The following is a 25,103-nucleotide window of genomic DNA, read 5'->3' as shown; positions in this document are numbered from 1 at the left end:
TGAGTTTTTAAATTTTGCTTTATTCATACTTCTGAAATTTTAAGATTTTTTTTGCTCTTAATAGCAGAAAGATACTTGCTTTTTTTCCTTGTGTTTATTATTTACTTTGCATGTTTAGATATATACAGATATTGTAGGTTTAGTTTCAGACCACCTCAATAAAGCTAATGTCATAATAAAGCAAGTCACATGAATATTTAGGTTTCACAGTGTGTATAAAGGTTATGTTTACACTATACTGTGGTCTATTAGGTATACACTAGCATTATGTCTAAAAAATACTCATTCCTTAATTTTAAAATGCCCTATTGCTAAACAGTGCTTGCAACAGTCATCTGAGCTTACAGTTATTCATAATCTTTTTGCTGTTGGAGGGTCTTGCCTTGATGTTAATGGCTAGACTGATCAGGGTAATGTTTTCTAAAGGTTAGGTGGCTGTGGAAGTTTCTTATAAGACATTAATGAAGTTTGCTTCATCAGTTGACTCTTTTCATTAAAGAATTTCCTCTAGCATGTGATGCTGTTTGGTAACGTATTACTCACAGTAGAACTTCTTTCAAAATTGCAGTCTTCTCAAACCCTGCTGCTACTTTACCAACTTTGTATAATGTTCTGAATCCTTTGTTGTCAGTTCAGCAATGTTCACAGCATCTTCACCTGCAATGAATTCTGTCTCAGGAAACCACTTCGTTGCCCATAGGAAACAGCTCCTCTTCTGTTTAAGTTTTATGAAATTGCCAAAATTCTGTCACATATTCTGAACAGGCTCCACTTCTAATTCTGGTTTTCTTGCCATTACCACCACATCTTCAGTTACTTCCTTTACTGAAGCCTTGAATCCCTCAAAGTCATCCATGCAGATTAGAATCCCCTTCTTTCAGTCCCCTGTTAATGTGGACATTTGACCTCTTTCTATGAATCATGAATGTTCTTAATGACATCTAGAATGGTGAATCCTTTTCAGAAGGCTTTTAATTTATTTTGCTCAGATCCATCAGAGGAATCACTATTTATGGCAACTATTGCCTTACAAAATATATTTCTTAGATAAAAACTTGAAAGTCAGTATTACTTTTGATCCATGGACTGCAGAATGAATGTTGTCTTGGCAGGCATGAAAATAGCATTAATCTCCTTGTTCATCTCCATCAGACCTCTTGGGTGACCATATGCATTGTCAAGTAGTTGTACTAATTTTTTTTTTCCCCCTGAGCAGTAGCTTTCAACAGTTAGCTTATTCAGTGAACCTACAGAGCACAGGCAGAGTAGATTTAGCATATTCTTAAAGGCCCTAGGATTTTTGGAATGGTAAATGAACATTGGCTATAGTTAACATCACCAGCTGGATTAGCCCCTAACAAGAGTCAGTTTGTTCTCTGAAGCTTTGAAAGCAAGCATTGACTTTTCCTCTCTAGCTATAAAGTCCTAGATGGCATCTTCTTCCAGTAGACGGCTGTTTCTTACACATTGAAAATCCGTTGTTCATTGTAGCCACCTTGATCAATGATCTTAACTAGATCTTCTGGATAACTTGCTGACGCTTCTCCATCAGCATTTGCTGCCTCACCTTGTACTTTTATGTTAGGAGATGGCTTTTTGCCCTAACCTCAGGAGCCTATCTCTGCTGTCTTCTAACTTTTTTTTCTGCAGCTTTTTCACTTCTCTCGACCTTCATAGAATTGAAGAGAGTTATTATTAGTGCCTTGCCCAGGATTAAGCTTGGCTTACGGGAATGTTGTGGCCAGTTTGATTTTCTATTCAGACTCCTGACACTTTCTCTGCCTCAGCAGTAAGGCTGCTTCACTTTGTTATTATTTGTATTACTATTATTATTTATTATTACTAGAGTGGCACTTAGTGAACTTAAAAGAAGCAGAAAACGTGGCTTTATAATATTTTGTGATTTCTAGTAGGCAAGTCTCCGTTCTCATGCCACAGTTTCTGCTGCTTTTTAAGTTACTTAGCTATTCTTAGACTTCTGATCCTTAGTTAAATTTCAGGGCATTTTTTTTTTTTTTTTAATTTAGTCTGACAAAATGACAAAGAGATGCTATGATGTAGTATAGATGATTATTTGGGGAAAAGCAGGTCTGACTTGATTGCATTTGATCAAACTTGGTGCTTCTCGTGAGAGTCCCAGTAAACTGCCCTGGCTTACTGTTCATTTGCCTATAGTATAACAAGCTTGTTTCTCCACTTTCTCTTACTGTATTTCTTTTATTTCCCATTTGTTTTTATATCTCTCTCTCTCTGCTTTCTTTAACAGTAATTACTGGCAGAAGATCATTAATGTAATTCTTTTCTCGTTATTTGATATCTATACCCATCACCTTCCTTTTAAAGTACTAGTTAAAATCAAACAAAATCTGTGCATTTTGCATATAGTGGACCTTCGGTTTAATTTTGTTTGCGTCTTGCTGAACAAAACTTTTCTTTTTGGATGAGTGCACTAATTCTTTTTGTATAATAACATTTCTCATGCCCTAAAGGCTTGAATGAAATTAAGATCTTCTAATTTCTTGCACTCTTTAGAACTTCAAAAAAAAAATGGTGTAATGGGATTAAGAATTTTGGCTTTGCATATATATATGTATGTCCTATATTGTATTTCTGTTTTGTTACTTAGGGCTGTTTGAACTTTAACAACTTATGAAACATCCTTATGCTTCAGTTTCTTTATCTGTATTTTGCATAGCCTGATGTATAGTAGGAAACCAGTAAAGATTTCATTTATTCATTCAGTTAATGTATATTAAGCAGCTTCTAAGTTTGACCATTGTACTAGGCATTAGGGATAAGAAATTAACAAAACAAGCAAAAATCATTGTCCTCTTGGAACTTACTTCATGCTAGGGAGAAATGGGCAATAAACACATGAGGTCTTTACTATGTTGGATGTTACAAAGTGGTATGGAGAAAAGTAAAGCAGAGAAGAAGTGCTGGAGGAGGAATACTCTTTTAGATTAAAAAAAAGTCATGGAAGACTTCTCTGTTAAGATGAGACTGGAAGCAATTTTGAAAGCAGACCATTTGGATATACAGAAACAGCAAGATCAGTGTGGCTAGAATTAAAGTTTGTAGAGGAGAGAGATCGGGAATGAGGTAAGAGAGATGCAGAACCTTGGAGGTCATTGAGTGATTTTGAACCTTTATTCTGAACAGGATGGAGATCAGAAATCCTTTAGGGAGTGGGTGACATGACCAGATTTACCTTCCAAAAGATAAAACTGCTTTGTTGGAAATGGGCCACTCCGGGGAAAGCAGGAAATAGTGAAAATTCTATTTAGAAGACTATTTCAGTAAGTCGTGGGAGTAATGAAGTCATTAGAATCTGGATATATGTTATAGGAACTGTTCATTTAACCTCTATTTAAAAATATTTTTTGCCTGGTAGTAATAAAATTTGTTGAACATAATTTTTATCTTTCTTTGAATTACTCAGAATTTTCTACTGTTAAAGTTTTAGATACATAAATGCAGAAGATACTTAAAATCTGTGATATAAATTTATTTCCTGTAACATGGAATTTTTCTTTCATCTGATAGTGGTGACAAACACCTCAATTAATTTAGCAAACAGATTAATAATTTTTTTGTAATTAAAATTTTATATTCTAGTTTGAGTATGTAATTTTTTTCATTATACTTATGAAAATCGTAATAATCTAGGTTGATATCAGTATGAGCCACAAATATTAAGAGAGAATGATGGCAGTGTATCTATAGGTCTTTGCAAAGGAGCTATTTATAATTGATTCTTAAAGCACTTCATGATTATTACTTTTAAGTAGAATTACGCATTGGTTAATATTACCAAAACAACTTACGTTGCCTCCTTTACATTTTCCAGGAACATCATTTACAGCGAGCAATTTCAGCACAGCAAGTGTTTAGAGAAAAAAAAGAGAGCATGGTCATTCCTGTTCCTGAGGCAGAGAGCAACGTCAACTATTACAATCGCTTGTACAAAGGAGAGTTTAAACAGCCAAAACAGTTCATTCATATTCAGCGTAAGTTTATTAATTCATTGTTTTCTGTTTGTACTTTAAATTTATCAACCAGTGGAAATCTTTTCTCTTCTTTTGCTTAAAGAATTGTAATTTTTTAATTTATACACACTAATTAATAGATATGTTAAACATTAAAGAATAAACTGTGCTTACATCTGAATTTGGAAATCATTTTGAGTTTTAAGTAACGTTTGGAACATTTGATACTTATGTAGTATAGGATTTTGTATAGCATTTATACTTTATTACACAGCTAAAAGGTGGTAGATTACTATACCCAAAGGAGATTTACTGTTTTGTTTTGTTTTGTTTTGTTCTGTTTTGTTTTGGGACAGAGTCTCTCTCTGTCCTCCAGTGTCCTGGAGTGCAGTGGCACGATCTTGGCCCACTGCAACCTCTACCTCCTGGGTTTAAGCGATTCTCCTGCTTCAGCTCCTAAGTAGTTGGGATTACAGGCGCCCGCCACCATGCCCTGCTAATTTTTGTATTTTTAGTAGAGACGGGGTTTCACCATTTGGCCAGGATGGTCTCGATCTCCTGACCTTGTGACCTGCCTGCCTCGGTCTCCCAAAGTGCTGGAATTACAGGCGTGAGCCACAGCACCTGGCCCCCCATACTCTTCTAATCTGGCTTCTCTCCACAAAGTCTGTCTGTGTCTAAGTAGTCTTCCTAAATTGTCAGTCTGATCAAATGATGCTGTTGATTAAAATTCTACTGTTGTTTAACTTCTAGAGTAGGATTTTTCAGCTGATTCTGCAGAATAGTGTCTTGTTATCTTGTCAGGTATATAAAAAGGAAATATTGGGTAGCTCGTTAAAATAGAGATTCCAAGGCTCAGCGTCTGGCCTACGTGAAGTACCCACCTGTCTGAAGACCTACCTGTATGAGAATCTCTGGGTATGCAGTCTGGTGATTTGTATTTTTAAGAGTTTCCCATGTAATTCTGAAACATCACCAGCTTTAAGACTGACTATAAGATTTACTTTTTCATTAATTCTAAGATGCACTGTTTTCATCTTTGCAATGATACTGCATCTTAAATTGCTGTTGTTCAGGATTGAAGTCTTGATCTTCTAAAGAGAATTTTCATTTGTTTCTGCCAGGCATTTGGAGACATTACCAACCGGAGACCACATTAAAGTCTTTGCTTGTGTTTTTGGACCACGATGTTAGCTTTAATTTAGGCTGAAGATCTGCTCAAGATTGAGTTCTCAGGGGGAGATTTTTCACTTCCCCTTTCTACCTAAGGGCAAGTGAGAAATACAAAATTCTTTGCTTTCCCTTTCTGCATGGCAAATTTATTTCTTTAATCTTACACTGAGGGTGTAGCCTTTTAGTAATGCAGCTTTATGCAGTAGCTTTCTATTCTAATATTCAGGCCCAAGCATAAAGCTTTTTTCTTTCTTATGGTGCATGTAGCAATGTGTCTTGTAATTGATGGCAATTTAGATTTGATAGAATTCAATAATAGTCAGATTCTCTAGTATGAATGTTAGGTCCTTTGTAATTTGTTTCCTGCTTTCTCCTTTAACCTCATTTATTTTTGCTCTTCCCTTTACTCTGTGTACCACAGGGACTACTGAAAGTTACTTACATTCACCTTCTTTCATATTTAACATTTCCTTACATGTGATATTGAAGTCTTCTTTGCCTTCCTATTATAGCTCATTAAAGATATAATTCCCTTATGAAAACCACCTTGACTTTTATTATTGTACCTGTTTTCTTTGCTTATCACAGTGTCTTTTACATACTTCTATTAGAGGACTCACCATAGTTTATTGCAATTATTTGTAATCATTCTTCCTCTCCTTTTAGACTGTGAGCTCCTTAAGGGCAGGAACTATATATTTTATTTTCTCCTTTGTCTTCAGAATAATGTGCTTGGCTTATAGATGCTCAGTAAATGATAGGTTTGTTGACTGAATTGTTTTAAAATGGCTTTTAAAAGGCTTTTGGTGGTAGAGCCATTTTCCAGAGATTCTTTTCTCTGAAATAGTCCAGAGAAACACACATGCAAAAGTTATTTATGTAGTTTTTTCCTTCTTTTGAGTCTGATTAGCTTACTACTGAATTTGCCTTTACCTTCTATCAGTCAGGAAGGAGATAACTATTTATAATAGGAATTTTAAGGGTCTTTCTTAATCCAAAGTATCAGTTATTTTGTATTTTGATAATATTGGAGCTAGGCAGCAAGACCATTTGTAAGAACCATTCTAGGAAACCAAGAACTGAAAATCGGGTGTAACTTATTTGGGTCAGGCCCACTGAATACAATAAACATTCTTGTGTTGATTTTTTTCATTTCATTTTATTCTATTATTGTAAATAATAAAAATAATAGAAAATTATTTTACCTTTCACTTTTTCTTTTAGTTTGTCAGCATATACTGTATATTCTACAATATCATACTGTACATACAATTATTGTGCCTTTCTAGTCATATTTTAAGTTTCTCAGATTTTTATATTTAGTCTCTGTCATTTAAAATGCATATACAATTATCCATCAGTTTGATATTTCACAATTTGCTTATTGGACTTAAGCAAAGATTAAGATTATCTGTACTAGATTTTAAACTCATGTTATTACTGGTTTTTTTCAAGGAAGGTTAAAAAATTTTTTTTTGATGTAACTTTTTGCTAAGCCTTTAAGGAGTTTCAGAAAATCTCACTCTGGATTTTTCCTTTTCTTATTTTAATGATAGTTCAGAGAGACTACCCGTGTACTTGGCTAGAAAAAAAATTATAAAATCATCACAGTAGGGTGGCCTTGTTCAGGTTCATCACATACTTGCCTGGGCTTTGGCAGAAGCCCCCTTATTGCCCTACTCTTAATAACCTCCAATTCATTATCCACTGCCACTGTGATCCCACAAAACTTTTGGACCGGGCACGGTGGCTCACACCTGTGATTCCAGCACTTTGGGAAGCTGAGGTGGGCAGATTGAGACCATCCTGGCTAACACAGTGAAACCCCATCTCTACTAAAAATACAAAAAATTAGCCCGGTGTGGTGGCATGCACCTGTAGTTTCAACTACTTGGAAGGCTGAGGCAGGAGAGTTGTTTGAACCCGGGAGGCAGAGGTTGCAGTGAGCTGAGATCCTGCCACGGCACTCCAGCCTAGGTGACAGAGGGAGACTCTGTCTTAAAAAAAAAAAAAAAAAATCACTGACTCTCTGTTAGGATAAAATCTTAACATCTTTGTATGATGTATAAGGCACTTCTTTGTACCTGTCCAGCCATGTTTCCCTGTGTTTTTCCAATATGACACCAACCTTATCGAAATGAACTGTTAGAGGGTCTTTTTCCTCCTCTACACTGTAAGCTCCTCAGGAGCAGGGGCTTCATCTCATGTACTTTAGTATTTCTATTACCTAGTACAGTCCCAGAGTGTAGTCTCAATACTCTTTTCCTTCCTAATTTCTTTAACCCAACATGCTTGAAGCTGCAATAATAACGAGGTCTTTGTAGCTCTTTGAGTTATGTCTTATTTTGTTACGACTTCATATAACCTTTTGCTTCTCCACTGGTTAAACTACAGCTTGCCTCCAGGATTACCTTTAGGAGCCTTTTCCTGACTTTTCTCAGCATTGTTCTTGGCACCATTTGCCCCACCCCTCCTGTGTCCATTGCACACTTTCGTTGTACTGACCACCTTTGGTTGTGATTGTTTGCCCTCTGTTGGGCAAAGTTTATTGAGAGAACGAACTTTTATTTTCTTTGAATTTCCCTGCCTAGTACAGTACTTAATAGCATGTGGTTAGGTGTGCAGTTAAATATTTGCTGAATAAATAAATGAGTGAAAGAATTAATGAAATTAAAAGGATATACTCCATGGCAGTTTTGAGCCATCAGTGTTTGTTGGACTCAAAAGTGTACACAGAATCACATAAAAGGCTAAAATTATTAGTGCATATAGTGAAACTGAGCAACCTACTGTGTTAGAAATTAAAGGATGAGTTCTGTTATTCACCAAATGTTAATTTAGGCCAAAAAATGCCAAGAAGGAGTTGGGAGTGGATTAACTCCAGTCTGATATGGAAGTGAGATAAACATACTTGTTCCTTCCTATCCCGTTCAGTAGCAGTTCTCCATAGTCACCCTTATTGGCATTATGCAGAGCTTAATCATAATACATTGAACTGTTCTTACGAGGTGGGAAGCATCTTGAAGGCACATTGTCTTTGATGACCCAAGATAGTAAAATTTCATTTGTGTGCCACGTGCGGAAAAAAATGCTACCTCCATTTTACTTTTATTAAACGACATTTAATTTGAGTACCTCAGCTCAAATGTTATCATTTTCATTCCTCTTGGAGTTCAGTAATTAAAAATTAAGGACCCAAACTGTTCTCTGTAAACTTTGTTTACATTTGTATAATTTATTTAATATGGTAACATTTTACAGTTGATACTAAATATCTCAGAATTATAGAACATGAAGGAACTTGACAGTGTTTCTTTCCCCCCTCCCCCCACCAAGACTGAATCTTGCTTTGTTGCCCAGCCTGGGAATGCAGTGGCGTGATCTCGGCTCACTACAACCTCCACCCATTGGGTTTAGACATTTCTCCTGACTCACCCTCCAGAGTAGCTGGGATTACAGGCATTGCCACCATGCCTGGCTACTTTTTGTATTTTTAGTAGAGACAAGGTTTCACCATGTTGACCAGGCTGGTCTCCAACTCTTGACCTCATGATCTGCCCACCTCCGCCTCGCAAAGTGCTGGGATTACAGGCATGAGCCGCTGCGCCCGGTTGAGGTCATTTCTTAGGTATTCCGAAGTTAATTTGTATCCAGTTTTGAACTCAGTTAAATAGTTCTTGGTAGCAGGACTCTGGTTTCTTATTTTGAAATGAAAGTTTACTTCTCCCATCTCATTCCCCTAGTCTTAACAAACACAAAACAGTAGACTGTCTTGACTGAAAGAAGAGTTCAGGAGAAATGATAGCTGGAGTAATAACTTCTTGTCAGCTGTTAGACAGGGAGAGGAATGCACTCAAAGGGAATTGTAATCTACTGTTCGTGTCTGCTTCCAAGATTTTAAGCCCTGGCAGAATGCCTGTGTGTGTATACTTCTGTACATTTCTGTATATTTCTGTACACTTGAAGCTGGCTCCTCAGACTGATAAAGCTGACTGTTGTCAAATCTACATTGGAAAAAAGAAAAAATTACAATTACCAACATAAAGTAGATCTGTGTATACTACTAGGTTTTTCAGCATGGTTAAATTAGATGCTAGCCTAACGTCCAACTTTAGTCTCATTATCCTTGGAATATCTTTTGATATTCTCTGCAGTATATAAAAAATGGTAATTGACCTGTTCTTTCAGGGCAGACATATTTTGATTGGAAAGAGTTGGGAAAGATTCAGAACAAATGAAGAGCACTGTTTTGTTTATACAGTAAAACATTTTGGTAAAAAGGATGCATTGAAGGAACATCATTTTCTTAAATGCTATTGGATGTGTATTAAGAAATTGAGTATAAATTCCATGAAATGACATCACACATTCAAATAAATAAGGACTGGCAAAACAATGCCATGGGTACAGAAGCAGATTGTATCAGATTTGTGACTGGATCTCAATTTCAGGTGATTAGACAGGGACAGGGAGCAATGCCAGGCCCTGAGAGCAACGCACATTCAGATCAGGTAGCTCTAAGGATATTCCTCCCTCATCAGATTGTGCACTAGCCGTAACCATGTCCTATTCTTGGGCAAAGCTGTGAGTGTGGACGTTGGGGCTGAAGTGTTAGAGCTGTATCTGGATAGGTAATACAGGAAGGAGGAAAAGGCTCCAAACCCAGAAGATAATCGATATGAAAGGAGGTCAGGCACAGTGGCTCACATCTGTAATCCCATTACTTAGGGAGGCTGGTGTGGGAGGATCAGTTGAGCCCAGAAGTTGGAGACTGACCTGGACAACATAGTGAGACCTTGTCTCTACAGGGGGAAAAAAAAAGGTAATGCCAGACTTTTGGTGAAAAGGCAAACTAATCATTGGGTAGTCTGAGATAGAAGAAAAAGAAGCCTAAGTTTAAAGGAGAACACCCCTTCAGCCTATGTACATTTATTTGTGTCCACTTTTCAAGAAAAAAGAAAAAAGGATTTGTAGTGACTTAGAGCAAAATACAATACAATACATTAAAGACCGTGGTTAAAGAAATCAGGGAGTGAATAAAGACACTGTAATAAGGTAAATTTGGTGTATAGTGGCACATATTTTCAGCATGGTGTAATTGCAAAATATAAAAGCAGGATTGGTCATAAAGTGTGCATGGTTCTCGGCATTCAAGCATTTGAACCCTTTTATCGAGCCTCCCAAAGATATTCGGAGGTAACCCAGCAGACCTGATTGTGTAGGAGTTACCAGATTAGGCCTTCAGCATATTCACCTAGCAGCTAACATCTCCCTAAATGATTCTCCAGTAATGCCCACTCCCTTGAGAGTACCTTACAGCATCTTGTTTCTCTTCCCTACCTTAAGGGAGGGTCTAAAGGAAATTTGCCTTCCCTTCTTATCCCAGTAGCATAATTCCATGGGCTGTCTACCTTTAAAATTATTTTCTCATATGTTTATTTCTTGAAAGTTTTAAAGAAATAGAAACTTTTTTCCCACAATTATGGGTAAAAGGTAGTAAAATAACGTTTACCAACCTCTGTATTTATGTCCTGTTATAGTTTGCATGTATTTTTTTGTATGCTAAGCCAATGATTGCTCAGAGGAACCTTATGAGACAGCTAATATATTTTTTCCATTTAAAACTTAAGATTGAAGAGCCCAGGGTAATGCAGCTAGCAAGTAGAAGAGTCAGAATTCTGATTCAGGCCATTGGCTCCAGAGTGTGTCTGTTTAACTATTTTATACTGCTTCTTAGTCATAGTTCATCATTACAAGTTGTAAATCCTTCTACATATTAAACATAAATTCATTGCCATTCAAAAGGGGTTGGTAATAGAATGAATAATGGATTCGGTTTTTTGTTGTTGTTGTTTTCAGTGGATGAATTGCAGGGTAGAGGCAGGTTGCCTGCTGATAGAAAAGGTAGATGCATATAACTGTAATGATACACTCTTCTCATTTGGCCTGGAAGGGGATTAATGAATGGAAGAGCACTATGAATGGGTCAGAGAAAAGGTGCCAGACAAAAGGAGAAACTTGAAGAAAAGGGAACCATGAGAGTAATACAAGCATGCACTTCATATTTTACTGTATTGCCTACAGTAGTGAGGAGCTCTATTGAAAGGAAGTGAATTTTAGATTTTGGGAAAGCCTAAGATTCAACTTTCAAATGAACCTTGTGAGTTTTATAAATCAAAGACATTAGAGGGAGAACCACTAGGGCAACAATATGAGCTGAGTCTTAAGTGCTTCCATTCAAACACATGCATGCATGTGTGCACACATACATTATAAGAACACAAAATAAGAGGATCAGCCAGGACCTTTGGGTTTTAGGAATTAACTGAGCAGAGATAGAAAACCCATTCTAGTGCCTTTGGGTATACTGGTTTGCTGCCAAGTCCAACCTATCTTTGAAAATAATCCCACAATTTGAACAAAGAGAGGCCCAAATTGAGAAAGAGTGTGTGACAGTTACTGATTTCTAAGCCTCCAACTAAGCACCGTGCCTGACAAAAAACAAGATTTGCATTCAATGTAATTGGACCACATAGGACCTTAGTCAAGTGGGCTTTATTTTCTCTATATGTTAACAAACCAAAAAAGGTTACTGTACCTTTCATGGTTTTAGAGGAGGCTAAAATAGATAACAAGTGATGATGAGCGAATGAAACGCATGATGATGTTGCTTTTTAAATAATCTAGGATAATTTAGTATTAAAAGAATTGTTTTCTAAATAACATTGTTCTTAACTGAGAAAGTGAAGTCGCAGTAAATATGCAGTCCTCCCTCTATGGAGTTGCATAAAGCCACTCCCACCCACACAAATTGGACCTCGTTTAAAAAAGTTTTCTCATTACTGTCTTAAGAATCTCCTGTTTCTCTGATAGAAACTAAGAAAGTAACCTTTTTTTTTTTTTGAGAAGCTGACTTTCATTTTCTGATTATAATGAAAAGTTAAATATTAATTGCAGAAAAATTAATAATTCTGTCTCCCAAAGATAATGCAAATAAAAGTTGTCTTCCTCTTTTTTAAATAAAGCGTTATACCCTGTGTATGCATGCATGTATGTGTGTGTGTGTTTGTGGCTTTTGCGTTTTTCACTATCATAGAGTAAGCATTTTTCCGTTGTAATCAAGAAATTTTAATCATCTTTGGAAGCTGTAAATTATTACAAGGAATTAGCTTTGTATCCTTCAGTAGTCAGCAAGAATTTGTAAGAGGGCCAGTACTGAAGATTTTCGTTTCTACGTTAATTATCAAGAAGTTTTAGACCACAGATTATTAATTAACTAGTTTGTTTTTGTTTTTCTTTTTTTGAGAGTTTCACTCTTGTTGCCTAGGCTGGAGTATAATGGCATGATCTCAACTCGTCGCAACCTCTACCTCCTGAATTCAAGCAACTCTTCTGCCTGAGCCTCCTGAGTAGCTGAAATTACAGGCATGTACCACCATGCCTGGCTAATTTTGTATTTTTAGTAGAGACAGAGTTTCTCCATGTTGGTCAGGCTGGTCTTGAACTCCTGACCTCAGGTGATTCACCCACCTTGGCCTCCTAAAGTGCTGGGATTACAGGCGTGAGCCACTGTACCCGGCCTATGAGAAGTAAACTAGTAATTTGAATTAGTGAAATATGAATTTGTATGTCAAGGAAAAATAAGATTTTAGGCTTTTTAAAAAACCTTATTTTAGATTTACAAAAAAATAAGTCAAATAACAAAGTTTCCATATGCTGCCCCTGCACACCTTTTCCTATTATTAGTGTATTAGCACATTTGTTACAGTGAATGATGTTATTAATTAAAGTTCATAGTTACAGTTTGCTCTTTGTATTATACAGTTTTAAGGATTTTGAAAAATACATAACATTATGGGTCTATGATTACAGTATCCTACAGAATAGTTTCATCACTCTAAAAACTCTCGGAACTTCACGTACATTCTTCCAAATCCCAGGCAACCACTGATTTTTTTTGTTCTCTTTAGTTTTGCCTTTCTCAGAATGTCATATAGTTGGAATTGTATAACACATAGCCTTTTCAGATTCTTTCATGTCTTTTTGTTGCTTGATAGCTCATTTCTTTTTATCACTGAGTAATAATATATGGATATATCATAGTTTTTCCGTTTACCTATTAAAGGACATCTTGATTGCTTCCAGTTTCACAGTTATAAATAAAACTGCTCTAAACATTTGTGTTAGGTTTTCGTGTGGCTGTGAGTTTTCAGCTGAGTTGGGTATATGCTTAGGAGCACAATTGCTGTAAACATATTTAGTTTTATAAGAAACTGCCAAACTGCCTTTTAAAGTGGCTGTACCATTTTGCATTCCCACTGATGGTGAATGAGAGTTTCTATTGCCCTGCATTCTTATCATTTGGTTTTGTCAGTTTTTGGATTTTAACCATTTTACTAGCTGCGAAGTGGTATGTCACTATTGTAACTTGCCGTTCCTTGATCACATAGGATATTGATCACCTTTTCATTTGATTGACATTTATATGTCTTCTTCCGTGAGGTGTCTGTTCAGATCTTTTGCCCATTTCTTTATTGGATTGCTTGTTTTATTGTTGAGTTTTAAGTGTTCTTTATATATTTTAGATACAGGTCCTGTATAGATACATAACTAACCAAGTGATGGAAGTTTTTTTCTTTCTAGTTTTTATGCATTATGAAAATAATAATTTTTTAATTTAAAAGATAGGCTTGAAAAAGGATTTTTATTTTCTAAGTTTTAAAAATTAATATATGTATTCAATAAGTGACTTAAAATTTTAATAATTTAATGTTTATGTTTATACATCCATGAGTATACCGTTTTTACCCAAATATATATTTGTTTATAGTAATAATGAATCTATATATATAATTTTAAAAACTAATATGCTTTATTTTTTAGAGCAACTTTAGGTTTACAGCGAAATTAAACAAAAATTAGAGTTCTGCCAGGTGAGATGGTTCATGCATGTAATCCCAGCCCAAGTTAGCTGGATGTGGTGTTGCGTGCTTGTGGTCTCAGCTACTTGGGAGGCCTCTGAGTTGGGAAGATCACTTGAGCCCAGGAATTTGAGGCTGCAGGGAGCTATGATCCTACCACTGAACTCCAGCCTGGACACACACACACACACACACACACACACACACACACACACACACCACACACCACACCCACCCACCGACACACACACACACACACACACACACTCTCTCTCTCTCTCTCTCTCTCTCTCTCTCTCCACCACTATGAGTTTTATTCAGTCTCTATGTGTTTTATTCAGTCTCTCTTTTTGTCTTAGCCTGGCTAGAAGCCAGGCTTACTGATTTTATCGATCTTTTTAAATAATCAGCTTTTGTTGGTTTTATTGTTTTTTTCTGTTGATTTCCTGTTTTCAGTTTTATTGATTTCTCTTTTTTTCTTTTCAACTGCTTGCTTTGGATTTCATTTGCTCTTCTAGTTTTCTAAAATGGAAGCTTAGATTATTGATTTTAGATCTTCTTTCCCAATATATGCAGTGAGTCCTGTACATTTTTCTCTAAGTACTGCTTTCTCTGTCCCACAAATTTTGGTGTGATATTTTCATTTTCATTCAGTTCAGAATATTTTAAAATTTCTTTTGAGATTTCTTCTTTGACCTGTGTGTTATTTTAAGTAACACATATTTCAAATACTTGGAATTTTAAGTATGTTGAGATTTTCCAGCTATATTTTTGTTACTCATTCTATTTTAGTTCCATTGTGATCTTACGACACATTTTATATCATTTCTACTCTTATAAATTTATTATGGTGCTTTATGGCTCAGAATGTGGTGTTTCTTATGAATGTTTACATGTTAGTTTTAGAAAATATGCATTCTGCTCCTTGTGTATGCAGTGTTTTATAAATGTTAATTAGATCAGTTGACTGATGATGCTGTTCAAGTATGTCCTTACTAATATTTTGCTTGCTATAACTGTTCGTTTCTGATAGAAGGCTAGTAAAATCTCCAGCTGCAATAGTGGATTCATCTGTTTTTCCTTGCAGTTCTATCAGTTTTTGCCTCACATAGTTTGTTGCTCTGTTGTTAGGCACATACGCGTTAAGGATTGTTATGTCTTCTTGGAATATTACTTTTAGCATTATGTAATGTGCCTCTTCATCCCTCTTAACTTTCCTTTCTGTGAGGTCTGCTCTGTCCGAAGTAATTATAGCTACTCTGGCTTTGTTTTGATTGGTGTAAGCACAGTACATCTTTCTCTGTTCCTTTATATTTGTACATATTTAAAGTGAGTTTCTTGTAGATAACAATTTGTATCTTTTTTTTTTATTCCACTCTGATAATCTCTTTCAGTTGGTATATTTAGACCATTAATATTTAAGGTGATTATTAATGTCCTTGGATTAGTATCTACCATATCTGCTAATGTTTTCTATTTGTTGCTCTTGTTCTTCGTTTCTGGTTTTGTCTTCCATACTTTTTGTGCTTTTAATTAAGAATTTTATGCTTCTGTTTTCTCTCCTTTCTCAGTATATCTCTTATACTGCTGAGTGTCTGTCTGTGTGTGTGTGTGTGTCTCTGTGTGTGTGTGTGTGTTTGCCCTAAAATTCACACTGTACATTTACAGTTAATCCAAGGCCACTTGTAAGTAGCACTATAATGCTTTACAGGTTGTACAAGTACTTTTCAATAAATTCCTAATTCCTCCTTTCTGTCCCTTGTATCATTGCTGTCATTCACTTGACACACACACAGACATACACACACACACACAAACACACAAATGTGCCCATAACAGTGTTTTGATCAGCAGTGGACCACATACGTAATTATAATGGAACTGAAAACTTCTTAACACTTAGTGATGTCATAACCATTGGAATGTTGCAGAATAGTGCATTACTGTACACATTTGTGGTGATGCTGGTGTAAACAAGTTTGCATTGCCAGTCATATAAAAGTATAACACATACAGGCCAGGTGTGGTGGCTCACATCTGTAATCGCAGCACTTTGGGAGGCTGAGCCTGGAGGATTGCTTGAGGCCAGGAGTTGGAGACCAGCCTGGGCAGAGACTTCGTCTCTACAAAAAAATGAAAACAATAGGCAGGTGTGGTGATATATTCCTATAGTTCTAGCTTACCCAGTAGGCCGAGGCAGGAGGATTACTTGAGACGAGGAATTTGTGGTTACAGTGAGCCATGATCATGCCAATGCACTCGAGCATGGGCAACTTTGTGAGATACTGGGGTGTTGGATGCAGCAAACCATCATGGTATGTGTATACCTATGTAACAAACCTGCGCATTCTGCATATGTACCCCAGAACTTAAAAGTATAATAAAAGAAAAAAAAAGATCCCATCTAAAAAAGGGAAAAAAGGTGTAGCACACTGGCCAGGTGCCATGGTGGCTCACACCTGTAATCCTAGTACTTTGGGAGGTACGAGGCAGAAGGGTCTCTTGAGCCCAGGAGCTTGAGACCAGCCTGGGCAGCATAGGGAGACCCTGTCTCAATAAATAAATAAATAAATAGCAATTATTCACAGCATTTATACTTGATAATGATAATAAATATGTTACTGGCTTATATATTTACTATTCTATACTTTCTAATCATTAATTTAGAATGTGTTTCCTCTACTTATTAAAATAGAAGATGTAAAACAGCCTTAGGTGGTTTCTTCAGGAGATATTTCAGAAGACATTATTATAGGAGATAATAACTCCATGCAAGTTATTGCCCCTGAAGAGCTTCTAGTGGGACAAGATGGTAGACATGGAAGACAGTGATAATGATGATCCTGACTCAGTTTAGGCCTAGATTCATGGGCATGTTTATGTCTTGGTTTTTGACACACACACAAAATTTACAAATAGGAAAAAGGTTACAGAATAAGAATTTAGAGAAAGAAAATATTTTGTACAGCTGTATACTGTTTTAAGCTGTGTTATTACGAAAGAGACAAAAAGTTGAAAAAGGCAAAAGTTTATAAAGTGAAAAAATTACAGTAAGCTGTTTATTATTGAAGAAAAAATATTTGTTTTAATGTAGCCTATGTGTAGTCTACAACAGTGTATAGTAATGTCCTAAGCCTTCACATTTAGTCACCCTTTAACTCACTCACCCATACAACTTGCTGTCCTATAAGCTCTGTTTATGGTGTGCCCTATACGATATATACCATTTTTATCTTTTATACTATATTTCTACTATACCTTATCTATGTTTAGATTAATGTTTAAATACACAGATACTTCCCATTATTCCACAGTTGCCTACGCTAACAAGCTCAAACCTGTAGAGTTACAGGTTTGTAGCCTAGGAGCAATAAGGCTACAGCATATAGCCTAGGTATGTAGTATGTTGTACCATTAGAGTTGTGTAAGTACACTCTGTGATATTCCCACAATGAATGAAATCACCTAACAATGCATTTGATGGATTTTCAGAGTGTTTCTTTTTTATTTCTTGATTTTAAGTTCAGGGGTAAATGTACACGATGTGCAAGTTTCTTACATAGTTAAACATGTGCCATGGTGATTAGCTTCACGTATCATCCCATCATCTAGGTATTAAGCCCAGCATCCATTAGCTGTTACCCTTTATGCTCTCCCTTCTGACAGGCTCCACTATATGTTGTTCCCCCCACCCCCATGTGTCTGTGTGTTCTCATGATTCACTTTTAAGTGAGAACATGCCATATTTGATTTTCTGTTCCTGTATTAGTTTGCTAAGGATAATGGCTTCCAGCTCCATTCATGTCCCTGCAGAGGACATGATCTCATTCCTTTTTTTGGCCACATAATATTCTGTGGTGTATATGTACTGCATTTGCTTTAGCCAGTCTGTCATCGATGGGCATTTAGGTTGATTCCATGTCTTTGCTATTGTGGATAGTACGGCAGTGAACATATGCATGCCTGTATCTTTATAATACAATGATTTATATTCCTTTGGGTATATACCAAGTAATGGGATTGCTGAGTCACCTGATAATTTCTGCCTCTAGATCTTTGAGGAATTGCCACACTGTCTTCTACAATGGTTGAGCTAATTTACACTCCCACCAACAGTGTAAAAGTGTTCCTTTTTCTCCACAACCTCGCCAGCATCTGTTGTTTTTTGATTTTTTAATAATCACCAGTCTGGTATGAGATAGTATCTCATTGTGGTTTTGATTTGCATTTCTCTAACTATCAGTGAAGTTGAGCTTCTTTTATGTTTGTTGGCCAAAGAAGACAATGAATGTCTTCTTTGGAGAGATGTCTGTTCATGTCCTTTGGCCACTTTTCATGGGGTTATTTGTTTTTTCTTTTTTTTCCTTGTAAATCTGTTTTAAGTTCTTTGTAGATGCTGGATAGTAAATATTTGTCAGATGAGTAAATTGCAGAAGTTTTCTCTCTTTCTGTAGGTTCTCTGTTTACTTTGATGATAGTTTCTTTTGCTGTGCAGAAGCTCTTTAGTTTAATTAGATTCCATTTGTCAGGTTTTGCTTTTGTTGCAATTGTTTTTGGCATCTTTGTCATGAAATCTTTGCCCATGCCTGTGTCCTGAATGGTATCGCCTAGGTTTTCTTCTAGTTCTTCTTTTATAGTTTTGTGTTTTCCATTTAAGTCTTTAATCCATCTTAAGTTGATTTTTGTTTATGGTGTAAGGAAAGGGTCCAGTTTCTATTTTCTACCTATGGCTAGCCAGTTCTCCCAGCACCATTTAATAGAGAATTCTTACCCCATTGGTTGTTTTTGTCAGGTTTGTTGGAGGTCGGATGGTTGTAGGTATATGGTCTTATTTCTGGGTTCTCTGTTCTGTTCCATTGGTCTGTGTGTCTGCTCTTGTACCAGTATCATGCTGTTTTGGTTACTATAGCCTTGTAGCATCGTTTGAAGTCAGGTGGTATGATGCCTTCAGCTTTGTTCTTTTTTGCTTGGGATTGTCTTGGCTACTTGGGCTCTTTTTTGGTTCCATATGAATTTTAAAATAGTTTCTTCTAGTTCTGTGAAGAATGTCAATGGTAGTTTAATGGGAATAGCATTGAATATGTAAATTGCTTTGGTCAGTATGACCATTTTCATGATACTGATTCTTTTCACCCATGAAGATGGAATGTTTTTCCATTTGTTTGTGTCCTCTCTTCTTTGAGCAGTGGTTTGTAGTTCTCATTGAAGAGGTCCGTCACTTCCCTTATTAGCTATATTTCTAGGTATTTTATTATTTTTGTGGCAATTGTGAATGTGTGTTCATTTGTGATTTGGCTCTCTGCTTGCTTGTTATTGATGTATAAGAAGGTTAACACTTTTTGCACATTCATTTTGTATCATGAGACTTGGTGCAGTTGCTTATAAGCTTAGAAGCTTTTGGGCTGAGACAATGGGGTTTTCTAGAAATAGGATCATATTACCTGCAAACAAAGATATTTTACTTCCTCTCTTTCTATTTGAATACACTTTATTTCTTTCCCTTGCCTGATTGCCCTGGCAAGAACTTCCAATACTATGTTGAATAGGAGTGGTAAGAAAGGGCATGCATATTTGTCTTGTGCTGGTTTTCAAGGGGAGTGCTTCCAGCTTTTGCCCATTCAGTATTTTATTGGCTGTAGGTTTGTCATATGTGGCTCTTACTATTTTGAGGTGTGTTCCTTCAATACCTAGTTTATTGAGAGTTTAACATGAAGGGATGTTGAATTTTATTCAAGGCCTCTTCTCCATCTGTTGAGATAATCATTTGGTTTTTGTCTTTAGTTCTGTTTATATGATGAATCTTATTTATTAATTTGCCTATGTTGAACCAGCCTTGCATCCTGGGGATGAAGTCTGCTTGATTGTGGTGATAAGCTTTTTGATGTGCTGCTGGATTCAGTCTGCCAGTATTTTGTTGAGTTTTGCGTCGAGGTTCAGTCTGCCAGTATTTTGTTGAGGAGTTTTGCATCGAGGTTCACCAAGGATGTTGGCCCCGAAGTTTTCTTTTCTGTCGTGTCTCTGCCAGGTTTTGGTATCATGATGATGGTAGCCTTATAGAATGAACATACTCATTTAGGTTAGTTAGCTCTTTTTGTTGAATTTAACCCTTTACCATTTTGTCCTGCCCTTCTGTCTTGTTTGATCTTTGTTTAAAGTCTGTTTTGTTGGTAACTAGGATTGCAACCCCTGCACCTGTTTCCCATTTGCTTATTAAATTCATGTAGAATGAAGAGTTAGAAAGGAGTCCTTCCTTTTCAATTTTTTGAAATAGTTTTGATAGGTATGGTACCAGCTCTTCTTTGTACCTCTGGTATAATTTAGCTGTGACTCCATCTGGTTCTGACTTTTTTTGGTTAATAGACCATTACTGCTTACTGCCTCAACTTTAGAACTCATTATTGGTCTATTCAGGGATGCAGTTTCTTCCTGGTTTAGTCCTTGGAGGGATGTATGTGTCCAGGAATTTATCCATTTATTCTAGATTTTCTAGTTTATATGCATAGAGGTGTTTATAGTATTCTCTGATGGTTGTTTGTATGGGGTCAGGGGTGATATCCCCCTTGTCTTTTCTGATTATATTTTTTTGACTCTTCTCTCTTTTCTTCTTTATTAGTCTGTCTAGTGGTCTATCTTAGTAATTAAAAAAAAAAAAAAGCAAACTCCTGGATTCATTGATTCTTTTGAAGAATTTTTCATGTCTTTATCTCCTTCAGTTCAACTCTGAACTTGATTATTTCTTGTCTTCTGCTAGCTTTGGGATCTGTTTGCCCTTGGTCCTCTAGTTCTTTTAGTTGTGGTGTTACCTTGTTAACTTGAGGGTTTTTTCTAGCTTTCAGTAGTGGGCATTCAGTGTTACAGATTTCCTGCTTAACACTGCTTTTGCTGCATCTCAGAGATTCTGGTACATTGTATCTTTGTTCTCATTAGTTTCAGAGAACTTCTGGATTTCTGCATTAATTTCATTATTTACCCAAGGGTCATTAGGGAGCAAGTTGTTCAGTTTCCATGTAGTTAGTTATGTGGTTTTGAGTAAATTTCTTAATCTTGAGTTCTAATTTGGTTGTGCTGCAGTCTGAGAGACTTGTTATTTCAGTTCTTTTGCATTTGCTGAGGAGTGTTTTATTTCCAATTACATGATCAATTTTAGACTAAGTGCCATGCAGTGATGAGAAGGATATATATTCTGTTGTTTTTTGGTGGAGAGAAGTTCTGTAGATACTTGTCAGGTCCAGAGCTGAGTTCAGGTCCTGAATATCTTTTGTCTTTTCTATGATCTCTCTAATAATGTCAGTGGGGGTGTTAAAGTCTCCCACTATTATTGTGTGGGATTCTAAGTCTTGTTGAAGGTCTCTAAGAACTTGCTTTATGAACAATCTGGGTTCTCTAGTATTGGGCATCCATTTATTTAGCTCTTCTTGTTGTATTGTATCCACCATTATGTCATTCCCGTCTTTGTCTTGTTTGATCTTTGTTGGTTTAAAGTCTGGGAGAAACAAGGATTACAATCCCTGCCTCTTTCTGTTTCCCATTTGCTTATTAAGTTTTCTTTGATCCCTTTATTTTGAGCCCATGTGTGTCTTTGCATGTGAGATGGGTGCCTTGAAGATAGCACACCAAGGGGTCTTGATTGTTTATCCAGCTTGCCATTCTATGTCTTTTAATTGGGGCAGTTAGCCCATTTACATTTAAGGATAGAATTGTTATGTGTGGATTTCATTCTGTCATCATACTAGCTGGTTATTTTGCAGACTTGTTTGTGTGCTTGCTTTATAGGGACTAGTCTGTATACTTCAGTATGTTTTTGCAGTGACTAGTAATGCTTTTTCCTTTCCATATTTAGTGCTTACTTCAGGAGCTCTTGCAAGGCAGGTCTGGTGGTGATGAATTCCCTCAGCATTTGCTTGTCTGAAAAGGATCTTATTTCTGCTTTGCTTACAAAGCTTAGTTTGGCCTGATGTGACATTCTGGGATGGAAATTCTTTTCTTTAAGAATGTTGGCTATTGACCCCCAGTCTCTTCTGGTTTGTAAGATTTCCATTGAGAGAGAGGTCTGTTGTTAGTCTGATGGGCTTCCCTTTGTAGGTGACCTAGCCCTTCTCTCTGGCTACTCTTAACATTTTTTCTTTCATTTTGACCTTGGATAATCTGATGATTATGTGTCTTGGGGATGATCTTTTCATGGAGAACCTTACTTGGGTTCTCTGCATTTCCTGAATTTGAATGTTAGCCTGTTTTGCTAGGTTGGGAAAGTTCTCCTGAATGATATCCTGAAGTGTTTTTCAACGTGGTTCCAACTCTCCCCATCACTTTCAGGTACCCCAATCAGTCTTAGATTCAGTCTCTTTACATAGTCCCATATTTCTCAGAGATTTTGTTCATTCGATTTCCTTTTTTCTCTATCCTTGTCTTCCTAATTCAGAAAGCCTGTCTTCCGGCTCTGAGATTCTTTCCTCTGCTTGATCTGTTCTGCAATTAATACTTGTGATTTCATTGTGAAGTTCCCATGTTGTGTTTTTTAACTCCATCAGGTCATTTATCTTCCTCTCTAAACTGGATGTTTTGGTTATCAGCTTCTGTATTGTTTTACCATGATTCTTAGCTACTTTGCATTGGGTTAAAATGTGCTCCTTTAGCTCAGTGGAGTTCATTATTACCCACCTTCTGAAGCCTACTTCTGTCATTCCAGCCATCTGTGTCAACCTCGTTCTGAGCCCTTACTTGAGAGGTGTTGTGGTTTTTTGGAGGAAAAAGATACTCTGGCTTTTTTAATTTTCTGGTTTTTTTGTTTTTGCATTGATTCTTTCTCATCATAGTGGCCTTATCTGTCTTTGAGGTTGGTGATCTTTGGGTGGGTATTTGTCGTTTTTCTTTGTTGTTGTTTTCTGTTTGTTTTTCTTTTAATAGTCTGATCACTCTTCTGTAGGGCTGCTGCAGTTTGCTGGAGGTCCGCTCCAAACCCCAGTTGCTCTGGTTCTTCCCATATCTGGAGGTATCAGCAGTCAAGGCTACAAAACAGCAAAGATGGCAGCCTGCCCCTTCCTCTGGAAGCACTATCCCAAGGGCCTACTGACCTTTTGCCACCTGAACAGACCTGTAGGAGGTGGTTGAAGACCCCAGTTGGGAAGTCTCAGCCAGTTAGGAGGAATGGGATCAGGGACCTGCTTAAAGCAGCACTTTGGCTGCTTTTTAGTAGAGCAGCTGTGCTATGTTGGTGATCCGTTCAGCCACCATTTGGTCTGGACTCTCCAAGCCCTACAGGCTGAAGTGGCTAAGGATCCCAAACGGCCCAGGTGGCAGCCTGCTCTGCTTCTCAGGCACTCCAGCCCAGGGAGAAATTGGAGTGGAGCTCTTTTGGCCTGTGAACATGGGTGGTGACTAGAAGCTCTGGCGGCGAGGACCTGCCCCACGAGGAGGAGTGGATCGGGGGTCCTGCTTAGAGAATCAGTCTGGCCATGTCTCACCAAAACAGCTGTGTCATGGTAGGGAACTGCCTCTGCCCAGGTAGCAGCCCTCCCCTCGCCTGGACATTTTGTCCCGGGAGAGATAAGAGAGGTAAGACCAGCCTGACCCACGTGGTGAAACCTTGTCTTTATTCAGAAAAAAAAAAAAAAAAAAAAAAAAGGCTGTGTCAGGCTGTGGCTGTGAGGAGCTCCACTTAAAGAAGCAGTCTGGCCACAATGGCAAAGCTGCTGTGTTGTGCTACTGGGGGGACCCTTTCTCTTCTGCACCGTTTGGACTCTCCAACGCCTACAGGCTGGAACAGCTGTATTGGCCAAACAGCAGAGATGGTGCCTGCCTCTTCCCACAGCCTGTTGCTGGTGGCTGCTTGGAATTCCAAAACCAGTGGGTCTTCTCTTGTGAGGTATCATGGAAGTGGGCCCACAGAACAAGGCCGCTCAACTTTCTGGATTCCACCTCCTTTCTTGGTGTATATATGGACCTCCCGCCCTCTCTGAGTTGCAGACACATTTGTTGGACACTCCAGTCCCAGGACTGGAGTATGTAAAGCTCCTGGGTCTTTGTGGGTGCCTGAGCAGCTGCTCTGCTGAGACTCTACACAGCTTGATGTGTTGGACCCAAAGCCATGGTAGCATGGACTCATAAGGGGTTCCCCTGATCTGCAGGTTGCAAAGATCCCCGGGAGAAGCATGGTTTTCTGGGGTTGCATAATCACTTATCACTTCCCTTGACTGGGGAGGGGGGTTCCCTTGGCTCATGTTGCTTCCAGGTGGTCCATCGCCCCACCCTGCTTTTCCTCATTCCCCTTGGGTTGAGTTGTTTCCCTGATTGGTCCCAGTGCAACTACCTGCATATTTCAGTTGAAGATGCAGTTATTCATTCATCCCCTTCGTTCCTTCATGCAAGACTGCAGCTGCTTCTAATCGGCTTCGTTAAGCAATGCATAACTATATCTCTCTGTATGCTATGTATAAGTAAAATGCTTATATATATAAGCACACGCAATTGAATATATTGTTTCTATTACTGTTTTGAACAAACTGTTGTCTGTTAGATAATTAAAAGAAAAATAAAAGTTTTTATTTTACCCTCTTACTCTCCAGTACTCTTCCTTTATTTATGTATTTCTGAGTTTCTAACCAACATTATTTTCCTTCTCTCTGAAGAACTACTTTATAAAAATTTCTTATAAGGCAGGTGTACTGGCAACAAAGTCCCTCAATTTTTGTTTGAGAAAGTTTTTATTTCTCCTTCACTTTTGAAGGGTAATTTCACAGAGTACAGAATTTTAGGTTTGTATTTTTTTGTTGCTGTTTTTTAACTCAACACTTGAAATATTTCACTCCATGCTATTCTTACTTCCATGATTTCTGAGGACTATCTGATATGATACCTTATCTTTGCTCCTAAGGTGTTTTTTCCCTTTGGCTTCTTTCAAGGTTTTTTCTTTATCTTTGATTTTCTGATGTTTGAATATGATATGACTAGGTATAGGGTTGTTTGGTTTTTGTTTTGGCTTTTATCCTGCTTGGCATTGTTTGAACTTCCTGAGTCTGTGGTT

At 37.3% G+C, this 25,103-nt stretch overlaps 1 protein-coding gene across 4 annotated transcripts in view; it reads left to right on the top strand.

Moving 5' to 3' along the window:
- EPC2 (enhancer of polycomb homolog 2) overlaps positions 1 to 25,103 on the top strand; it is a 232,707-nt gene that overhangs the window by 137,279 nt on the left and 70,325 nt on the right. For 3 of the 4 annotated variants that reach the window (XM_010330319.2, XM_010330308.3, XM_003921987.4), the window contains one exon: positions 3,851 to 4,010. In XM_010330319.2, coding sequence (XP_010328621.1) covers positions 3,911 to 4,010 — 100 coding nt within the window. In that variant the 5' untranslated portion in view covers positions 3,851 to 3,910. Of the gene's footprint in view, positions 1 to 48; positions 3,300 to 3,850; positions 4,011 to 25,103 lie in introns of those variants that run through there. The other variant, XM_074399710.1, reaches the window with a different exon arrangement.

The sequence above is a fragment of the Saimiri boliviensis genome, chromosome 5 (genome assembly GCF_048565385.1).
Source record: "Saimiri boliviensis isolate mSaiBol1 chromosome 5, mSaiBol1.pri, whole genome shotgun sequence".
NCBI classification, from domain to species: domain Eukaryota; kingdom Metazoa; phylum Chordata; class Mammalia; order Primates; family Cebidae; genus Saimiri; species Saimiri boliviensis.
Note: the sequence above shows the minus strand (reverse complement) of the source record. Positions and strands in the feature narration are given on the sequence as shown.